The sequence below is a fragment of the Saccopteryx leptura genome, chromosome 6 (genome assembly GCF_036850995.1).
Source record: "Saccopteryx leptura isolate mSacLep1 chromosome 6, mSacLep1_pri_phased_curated, whole genome shotgun sequence".
Taxonomy (NCBI): domain Eukaryota; kingdom Metazoa; phylum Chordata; class Mammalia; order Chiroptera; family Emballonuridae; genus Saccopteryx; species Saccopteryx leptura.
This window is the reverse complement of record NC_089508.1, coordinates 132720609-132731020: the sequence shown is the minus strand read 5'-3', so window position 1 is coordinate 132731020 and position 10412 is coordinate 132720609. Positions and strand designations below refer to the sequence as shown.

The 10412-nt window shown below is 40.9% G+C and overlaps 1 protein-coding gene across 3 annotated transcripts in view; it reads left to right on the top strand.

Annotated features, from left to right (window-relative positions):
• The first annotated feature begins 231 nt into the window (after window positions 1-231).
• RAD50 (RAD50 double strand break repair protein) overlaps window positions 232-10412 on the top strand; it is a 103708-nt gene continuing 93527 nt past the window's right edge. For all 3 annotated transcript variants that reach the window (XM_066344446.1, XM_066344445.1, XM_066344444.1), the window contains exons 1-2: window positions 232-602; window positions 3068-3151. In XM_066344446.1, the coding sequence (XP_066200543.1) occupies window positions 474-602; window positions 3068-3151 (213 nt within the window). In that variant the 5' untranslated portion in view covers window positions 232-473. The remainder of the gene's footprint in view (window positions 603-3067; window positions 3152-10412) is intronic.

Sequence of the window (10412 nt, the reverse complement as noted above, 5' to 3'; positions counted from 1 at the left end):
ACTTTGAGAACTGTTGTACGTCACAAATCTTTGTCTCCCCTTGAGTTAGCGCCTCTCCGTGCGGCCCCGACCCCCACAAGAAGCATCAATCCACCGCCACCTCCGAGACTCAGCACCCAACTCTGGTGGTCGGAACAGCGCCCGAGAGCAGAGCTGCGCGCGCACCGCGGACTTCCGACTTCCCGGCGTGCCCCGGGCTTGCGGCGTGAATGCGCGCACGCTGTAGCGACTCACGTGGCCCGCGGCCTGCAGAGGCGGGAGTGTGAGTGAGAGCGGTGGTGGGGTCCTCCGCTGGTGTTCTGTGTCTCCTGTGGGCGCCCTCACCCCTCCCGCCCGCCAGCCGGGAAGGAAGCCGGTGTGAGAGGAAGGGCTGCAGCCGGAGCCGTCGCTCCCACCTGGACCCTCAGCGGCCTCACGACCAAACTCTGCTGGGCCATTGGACCCTGGTGTTGAGATCAGAAACATTTACAAACATGTCCCGGATCGAAAAGATGAGCATTCTGGGCGTGCGCAGTTTTGGAATAGAGGACAAAGATAAGCAAATTATCACTTTCTTCAGTCCCCTCACAATTTTGGTTGGGCCCAATGGGGCGGGCAAGACGGTAAGTCCGGAGTAACCTCCTGCTGTTTAAGGGTATCGACCTCCAACAAATCTGGAGAATAAAATATATACTTGGAGAGTTAAGAACGCTGATGAGGACGAGGGGCGTCACTACGGCTTCGTTCTCGGGGCCCCAGAAGTGCCTGTTCTCCGGGGGACTCCCCGGCCCCGGGGCGTGGCCAGCGACCTCAGGAGTCGCCCAGACCCAGCGCCCTCAGGGTGTCCCGGCCTGTCTGACTGACGGACCAAGTCTACTCGAGACGCCCACGAGGCCGGGCTCCCAGAGTTCAGTCCTACAAGAAGCCTTTTTGTGTGAATTCATTTTTTTAAACACTCCTTGCTCCTAAAGCATAGCACTCACTTCCCGGTAGTTGTCTCAAAGCAGGAACTTAATAAAAAGTTATAAACTAAATAGGTGAGTTTACAAGTATGCCGACTGTTTAAGCATAGTAAGTGGGAAATAACTGGCTTAATTTTAAGATGAAACTGATATGGTGGGGCTTAAATTACAAAACTGCAGGCAGACCTCATTTTATTGCACGTGGCTTCATTGGCTCTCAACAGGTGCTATATTTTTTACAAACTGAAGGCGAGCCCCTCCACTAGCAAAAAAAAAAAAAAAAAAAAAAAAAAAGCCGTTTTATTGCAGTGGTCTGTAACCACACCTGCAATATCTGTGAGGTATGCCTGTATTTTGTTTTTAGGATGCTCTTACGTAGCCAAAAAAATTGAGCGCAACTTATTTACTGTGCTTTTTTTTTTTAAAGCCCTGAGAATATTTAGAAATTTGAGTTGGGCCCTGGCGGGACAAGCAGTTATGAAAAAAGTACAGCCAAGAAGCTGTTGGTTCTGGAACGATGGCTTGAGAAAAAGCAAGGCGGTTTTAGTGTACCATGGAGAAGATTAAATGAAGTTTTGTTAAAAGTGTAGAGAAAAAGATAAGGTTTAGTGCTGAATGCCTGACTCTTGTCTACTTTTATGTAAAAATGTTATATTTATTGAATGCCTATTATGTTATGTACCTAGCATTGTATTAAGTGGTCTGTAAAGGAGACTAGAATAGTGTTTATGAGTACTGGCTGCTTGAATACAATTTTTTTGCCTTGCCATTCGTTAACTGTGTGGCTGTGCAAGAGTAACCTAGATGTCCTGTACCTTACTTTTCTCATTTATAAAGTGGAGGTAAAAGTTTCTACAGTCTAGGATTCATGTGAGAAATATTACTGTATATAGCAGTGGTTAGCCCAATACCTGGCGCATAATAAGGTCTATGTAACTGTTGGCCATTGGTTTTGATGTGTTTTTCTTTTAACTTTTTTAAAAATTTCAATTTTATTGAGGTATAGTTGACATGTAAAATTTTAAGCTATTTAGCCTGACCAGGCAGTGGTGCAGTGGATAGAGCATTGACTTGGGATGCTGACGAACCTTGGAACCCCGAGGTTGCCGGCTCCAGCATCGGTCTTTGGCTTGAGCATAGCTTGAAGCCCATGGTCGCTGTCTTGAGCAAGGGGTCAGTGGAGCCCCCAGTCAAGGCACATATGAGAACCAGTGTGCAACTAAAGTGCCACAGGTGTTGATGCTTCTCATCTCTCCCTTCCTGTCTTTCTCTTGCTTAAAAAAAAAAGATTATAAGGTATTTAAAGTTACATACATCCTGGTGATTGATAATACCTAATGGTAAAAGGATCCCCCCATCTAGTTAATTAACAAATCCATCACTTCACATATTTATCTTTTTTTTAGTGAAAACAGTTAAGTTTAGCAAATTTCAATTATACAATAGTGTTATTAACGGTGGTAACCATGTTTTACATTAGTTGTTATTATTAAATTAGCTTAGAAGGGTTTAAATAGAAACAGAGCATTTTTTCCAAATACTGTAATTCTTTTTTATTTTTTTGACAAGAGACAGAGAGAGGGAAAGACAAGGACAGACAGACATGAAGGGAGAGAGATGAGAAGCATTAACTCATAGTTGTGTCACTTTAGTTGTTCATTGATTGCTTTCTCATACATGCCTTGACTGGAGGGCCCCAGCTGAGCCAGTGACCTTGGGCTTCAAGCCAGCGACCATGGGGTCATGTCCATGATCCCACGCCCAAGCTGGCAACCCAGCGCTCAAGCTGATGAGCTGCAGATGAGCTTGCACTCAAGCCGGCAACCTCAGGGTTTCCACCCTGGGTTCTCAGCGTCCCAGGTTGATGCTCTATCCACTGCGCCACCACCTGGTCAGGCCCAAGTAATTATTTTATTTTTATTACACTTTCTTAACTGTATAATTTTTTATGAACTTCCAGCAATTATTCTTTAACACTTAGTTGTATATGTATTATAGGTTTAATGTCAAATTTTATCTGATTATATCCTTTATGTTTTCTGTGGTAATATTTTTATAATAAATATTTTATGATTAACTTTTGTTGTTCCCTTATGACTAGATAATATACTTTTCTCTTTCTTTAGACCATCATTGAATGTCTAAAATATATTTGTACTGGAGATTTTCCTCCTGGAACCAAAGGAAATACATTTGTTCATGATCCCAAGGTAATGGTGCTAATAAAATTTTGTTCTTCTAAAAGAAAATTTTTGTAATTATAAAAATGGTAACAGTATAACAGCTTATTGTAGAAATCTAGCAATGGAGAAGTATAAAGAGATACGAATGTCACCCACACAGCCTTAGCACCCAATGAAAACCATTGTTGACATTTTCATGTACTTCTACTTTGCATACTGTTTTACATAGCTGAAGTAACACTCAAATTTTGTGTTCTGAGGTGTTTTTCCACTTAACATCATAAAGTGCTGAGTCATTGCACAATTATATTAAGTGCTTAATCTAGGTGCTTAGGTTATGGGTTCTTTTAATCTTTATACTTTTTGTATGTCTAAAACATTTCCTTAAAATGTAACCTTTTAGGAACATTTTTAATAATTGTATAATTTTCTTACATTAGATTGCTTTTAGTTTTTTATTAAAATGTACCATGATGAAAATTTTTGAATCTTTGTTTTAATTAGGGTGTTTGTTCTATTGGTGAGGGTAAAGAACAGCATTTTCTATATATATTTGGCCTGTAGGTTTTTCTTGTTTCATACACTATATCATGAAGTCATGTGCCTTTCTGAATACCTACCCTTCACAAGAGTACATTGTATGTATATTCCAGGCTTTTTTCTGTGTTAAGGAAAACATGTATATGCATATATAAGTACACTCACATATGTATTTTAATACATGAATAAAATTTTATTTATATCATTTTACAAATCAACTTATTTTGTGATATACTGCCTTCTGTTTATAGATACTGGGGTGGGCAAACATAGGTTTACAGTTGTGAGTATGCAAAACAGTATATTTTTGTAGTATTATTTATTAATTGTATTATTTTCCATTCCTGTATACACACACACACACACACACACTTTTATTTTATTGTTTTACTAAATAGTATTTCATTGTGTTTAAATTGGTTCTCTGTATGAGTTTGTTTCTGTTTGTTTTGTTTTTTGGATTTCAGATATAAGTGAAATCGTATGGTATTTGTGTTTTTCTGACTTATTTCACTTAACTTAATATCCTCTGGATCAATCCATGTTGTTGCAAATGGCAAGGTTTTTTTTTTCTTAATGACTGATTAATATTCCATTGTAAATGTATCACATCATCATTCGTCTGTTCATGGACATTTAGGTTGTTTTCATATCTTGGTCACTGTATATAATGCTGTAGTGAATACAGAGGTGCATAGATCTTTTCAGATTGGTGTTTTGGATATCTCCAGATAAATACTTAGAAGTGTAATTGGTTGGTCATATGGTAGTTCTATTTTTAAGTTTTTGAGGAACCTCCATACTGATTTCTATAGTGGCTGTATCAATGTACATTCTCACCAACAGTGCAGTAGGGCCCCCTTTCTCTACATCCTTGCCAACACTTGTTTGTTGATTTATTGATAATAGCCATTCTGACAGGTATGAAGTGATATCTTATTGTAGTTTTAATTTGCATTTCCCTGATAATTAGTGATGTTGAGCATCTATTCATATGTCTATTGGCTGTATGTCCTTTTAGAGGAATGTCTCTTCATGGTCTCTGCCCATTTTTTAATAGGATTGTTTGGGGGTTTTTGCTGTTAAGTTATATTAGTTTCTTATATATTTTGGATATTAACCCTTTTTTAGATGTAACATTGGTAAATATGTTCTGCTATTAAGTAGGCTGTCTTTTCATTTCGTTTTATTGATGGTTTTCTTTTATTTTTTCTTTTGTTTCCCTTGTCTGAGGAGACATCCCCCAAAAATATAGCTGAGAGCAATGAATATGTTTTCTTCAAGGAGTTTTATGGTTTCAGGGGTTTTTGTTTGTTTTTGGTTTTATACATAAAGTTTTACTAATTTTAATGGGGTGACATCAATAAATCAGGGTACATATATTCAAAGAAAACATGTCCAGGTTATCTTGTCATTCAATTATGTTGCATACCCATCACCCAAAGTCAGATTGTCCTCCGTCACCTTCTATCTAGTTTTCTTTGTGCCCCTCCCCCTCCCCCTCTCCCTCCTTCCCTCCCCCCCATAACCACCACACTCTTGCCCATGTCTCTTAATCTCATTTTTATGTCCCACCAATGTATGGAATCATGCAGTTCTTGTTTTTTTCTTATTTACTTATTTCACTCCATATAATGTTATCAAGATCCCACCATTTTGTTGTAGATCAGGGGTCCCCAAACTTTTTAAACGGGGCCAGTTCACTGTCCCTCAGACCATTGGAGGGCCGGACTATAAAAAAAACTATAACAAATCCCTATGCACACTGCACATATCTTATTTTAAAGTAAAAAAAAAAAAAAACGGAACAAGTACAATATTTAAAATAAAGAACAAGTAAATTTAAATCAACAAACTGACCAGTATTTCAATGGGAACTATGCTCCTCTCACTGACCACCAATGAAAGAGGTGCCCCTTCGGGAAGTGCGGGGGGGGGGGGGCTGGATAAATGGCCTCGGGGCGCATGTGACCCGTGGGCCATAGTTTGGGGACCCCTGTTGTAGATGATCCAATGTCATCATTTCTTATAGCTGAGTAGTATACCATAGTGTATATGTGCCACATCTTCTTTATCCAGTCATATATATATATATATATTTTTTTTAACTGTGATTAAAGCCTTTAAACAAATTCTTTTTTTTTTTTTTTTTTTGTATTTTTTTCTGAAGCTGGAAACGGGGAGAGACGGTCAGACAGACTCCCGCATGCGCCCGACCGGGATCCACCCGGCACGCCCACCAGGGGGCGATGCTCTGCCCCTCCGGGGCATTGCTCTACCGTGACCAGAGCCACTCTAGCGCCTGGGGCAGAGGCCAAGGAGCCATCCCCAGTGCCCGGGCCATCTTTGCTCCAATGGAGCCTTGGCTGCGGGAGGGGAAGAGAGAGACAGAGAGGAAGGAGGGGGGGGGTGGAGAAGCAAATGGGCGCTTCTCCTATGTGCCCTGGCCGGGAATCGAACCCGGGTCCCCCACACGCCAGGCCGACACTCTACCACTGAGCCAACCGGCCAGGGCCTCAAATTCTTGACCAATACAACAAGAATCCATAAAAGAGTAGTGTCCTTAACGTGTTCACCAAGTCCAAGTTGGCACCAACACCATTCCAAATCCCTGCGAATGCAACCCAACCCCAGTTCAGTCCGTTAGGAGCTATCACAAGGAGCAGGAGTCCAGGAAAAGTCCGCATGGCACTGGAATTGTTGTCACAATTCTATACTTTGCAGCTCACGTCCAAGTCCCAATGTCCACTGCTTCTAGCTGGTAATGATTCAGGTAGACTGGAAAAGCCATCTGCAGCATATGTGGAGATGGAGCCTCTGCTCTCCTCTGCCCCTGGAGCTCTGCAACTGTGGTGTGGTAAAGAGAACCTTGGGATACACTAAGCTGGGTGGCAAAGGTAAATTCACAATAGAAGTTGGCAAAAGGGGGAGAGAGAGCTCTAAATTAGGAGTAGGTCCCAGCCTGAAATATGAGTGGGGCCATGAGGTAGGAGGAATAAAGGAAACACTATATATTGAACAAAGCAGCAGAAAATAGGACTATCAACACCCACAACAGAGATCTTTGAGGGAAGAATAAAAAACCTGACTATTCAGGCAAGACATATTTAAGTGGCCCTTGTGCAAATGAGATCAGTTTACCTGCCTCTTGGAATAAATACCCTAAGCTCGTCCACAGTGTCGTAGATGGGGCCGACAGCCCTGGGCACCTTCAGCCTTCAGTGGCAAACCCCAGCATTCTGGGCAAGGTTAGGGCATAGGTGGCTGGAGCAGGGCTGGAAGAGACTGAACCCTCCCTTAGAGGAGCAAGGGGGAAGCCTACTTTCCAGTGTCCCTTTTCCTCACAGCAAAGGCATGTAAGCCTGGCAGGCTTTAGTTCAATGACCTTCCTTTTCACTATTGAAGCAGGACCCAGATGGATTCCTATGAGACCTCTTTGGGGCGTTGGAGCCTTTAAGGGCATATCCTAAAAGCTGGTAATTCACCTGATCTCTATTGGGCTTTTTCTGCCTCTTGGTACCTTAAAGGCCATGGTCAGAAGATCTCGCTGAGGGGTTTGAGGATCCCCATCTGCCTATATAAACCTTTTCCGTATATCTGGAGCTATTTGGAAAAAGACAAAACAGTGTTATTAGTTGGATCAAATAAAAGAAGGTAGAAGTTTGCAGGAGAAGATTTGGCGTCTCCTGTTCATCAGCATTCAAAAGAAATTTAAAAAATTTTAAGTAAAAAGCATGATATGGTAGACCCGTAGGAGTTCCAGGATATGACTCCCCCCTTTAAAAAATTTTTTTAATTGACCTTAAAATATTTTCTGGGTACACTTTAATAATACCTTGACTTTAACGAGTGTAAGAGATACTCATAATTTGAAAGGTTTGACAAAATATCAATACAGTAAATGCTTTTGCTACATATGCAGGAGCATTGTCAGTTTAACCAGTTTAGGAAATCCAATAATAGAAAAATTCATACAGACAATGAGCTATAACATGCTTAGCAGCCTCTCCGGTTCTGACAGAGGTTTCTATAAATCCATAATAGGTATCCACTGTACCGTGGACATAGGACTGTTTGCCAAATGAAGGTATATGAGTAACATTCATTTGCCAAAGTTGTCCTGGTAAGAGTCCTTTAGGGTTAACTCCAAATGAAGGGACAGATTGTAGTATAGGACCCCTTGGACAGGATTTACCAAACTGCCCTGCTGCTTCCCAAGAAAGTCGAAACTGTTTACACAGGGCTGCAGCGTTCTGGTGATGAATAGTATGAGACTGAATTGCTCGATCTGTCATGGTTGCTCCAAATAATTTTCTTTTGGGTAGCTTGATCAACAAGAGCATTCCCTTGTGCTAAAGCTCCAGGGAGCATGGAGTGAGCTCGAGTATGTCCTATAAAACATGGAGCTCTATGTTGACATATAAGTCTTCGAAGAAGGAGAAACTGCTGAAATAGTTCATCAGCAGTTGTCCCTAAGACAGCAGTCTTTATAGTGGAAACAACCATAAGTAAATATTTGCTGTCTGTATATAGATTAAAGGAGGAATATGGCAAATGCTGAAAAGCCATGATAATGGCATATATTTCTAGTTTTGAGCTGATTTTAAGTTGACTGTTTCAGTATAAATTTGTCCATTGACTTGCAAGAGCGATTTGCCATTTAGTGGAAGTTTCCCAGAGCCATTGTTGTTGATTCTTTGAAAAAGGAACAACAATAATTTTGAGGCTCAAAACCTATAAGCTGTAAGGGTTGCTTATGCCCCTTGATAATCAAGGAGGCAACAAGATCAAAATATGGAAGTGTATTCCATGGGCTATTAGATGGTTCAGTGTGCCCAAGCTGTAGCTGCTCTTGTACCAATCTAGCAGCTGCCCTAAGTTTCTCCTGAGAAAGGGGCCATTGGTCTACCCATACAGGATGATCTGATTTCTAAGTAATTGGGTCTGCACAATGCATTATTGAGGTATCAGGAGCTACCAAGGCCCCTATGCTAAATTTTGATATCCTAATCCACACCTTCTGGTATTGGGTGCCACTTCTATGGGGGTGAGAATTCCTCGCTGTTCTTTCCCTAGTCCCTTAATGGGCAAAAATCCCCGATCAGGCATCTGAGTACTGACTAAACCATTAGGACTGACAAGTAACGCTCCCGTATTTTTCAAAACATCTCTACCCCACAAATTAACTGGCCATCCAGGTAGCACATAAGGCTTATAAAATCCAGAATGACCGTCTTAATCTTCCCAATGTAAAAAACTAGAACTTTGTTAAGGGGATTTACTCTGCCCTATACCTTGTAATTCTGTGGCTGCTGCATGAGTGGGCCAGGAAGGAGGCCAATGTAGCTTAGCAATAACAGATACATCAACTTCAGTATCTAACAGTCCTTTAAATTTATGCCCATGTATTGTTAGTTCCATTTCAGGGCGTTCCTGGCCTTTTTTTTTTTTTTTTTAATCCAATTGGCAAAATCAGAAGAGTCAAATCGCCACTTTTCTTGGGGCCCCTTTTGCAGGATGTGGCTTGAGAAGCAGAATTAGCATCCTTATACTATTCTTCTACCTGTCTGAATTAGCCCTGAGACAAATTCTTTTTTTTTTTTTTTTTTTTTGATTAATTTTAATGGGGTGACATTGATAAATCAGGGTACATTTGTTCAGAGAAAACAGCTCTAGGTTATTTTGCCATTTGCTTATGCTGCATTCCCATCACCCAGCGTCCAATTGTCTTTCGTTACCTTCTAACTGGTTTTCTTTGTGCCCCTCCCCCATTCCCCTCCCTCTCCTCCTGCCCACCTCGTAACCCCCACACTCTTGTCCATGTCTCTATGAGTCTCATTTTTATGTCCCTCCTATGTGAGGAATCATATAGTTCTTAGTTTTTTCTGATTTACTTATTTCGCTCAGTATAATGTTATCAAGCTTCATCCATGTTGTTGTAAATGATCCGATGTCATCATTTCTTATGGCTGAGTAGTATTCCATAGTATATATGTACCAAAGCTTTTTAATCCACTCGTCCTCTGATGGACACTTGGTCTGTTTCCAGATCTTCGCTATTGTGAACAATGCTGCCATAAACATGGGGGTGCATTTCTTCTTTTCATACAGTGCTATGGTGTTCTTGGGGTGTATTCCTAACAGTGGGATAGCTGGGTCAAAAGGCAGTTCGATTTTTAATTTTTTGAGAAATCTCCATACTGTTTTCCACAGTGGCTGCACCAGTCTGCATTCCCACCAGCAGTGCAGGAGGGTTCCCTTTTCTCCACATCCTCGCCAGCGCTTATTCTGTGTTGTTTTGTTGATGAGCATCATTCTGACTGGTGTGAGGTGATATCTCATTGTGGTTTTAATTTGCATTTCTCTAATGATTAGTGATGTTGAGCATTTTTTCATATACCTATTGGCCATCCGTATGTCCTCTTTGGAGAACTGTCTATTCATTTCTTTTGCCCATTTTTGGATTGGATTGTTTGTCTTCCTGGTATTAAATTTTACAAGTTCTTTATAAATTTTGGTAATTAACCCCTTATCAGACACATTGTCAAATATGTTCTCCCATGGTGTAGTTTGTCTTTTTATTCTGTTCTTATTGTCTTTAGCTGTGCAGAAGCTTTTTTAGTTTGATACAGTCCCATTTGTTTATCCTGTCTTTTATTTCACTTGCCTGTGGAGACAAATAGGCAAATATATTGCTGTGAGAAATATCAGAGAGCTTACTGCCTATGTTTTCTTCTAAGATGCTTAT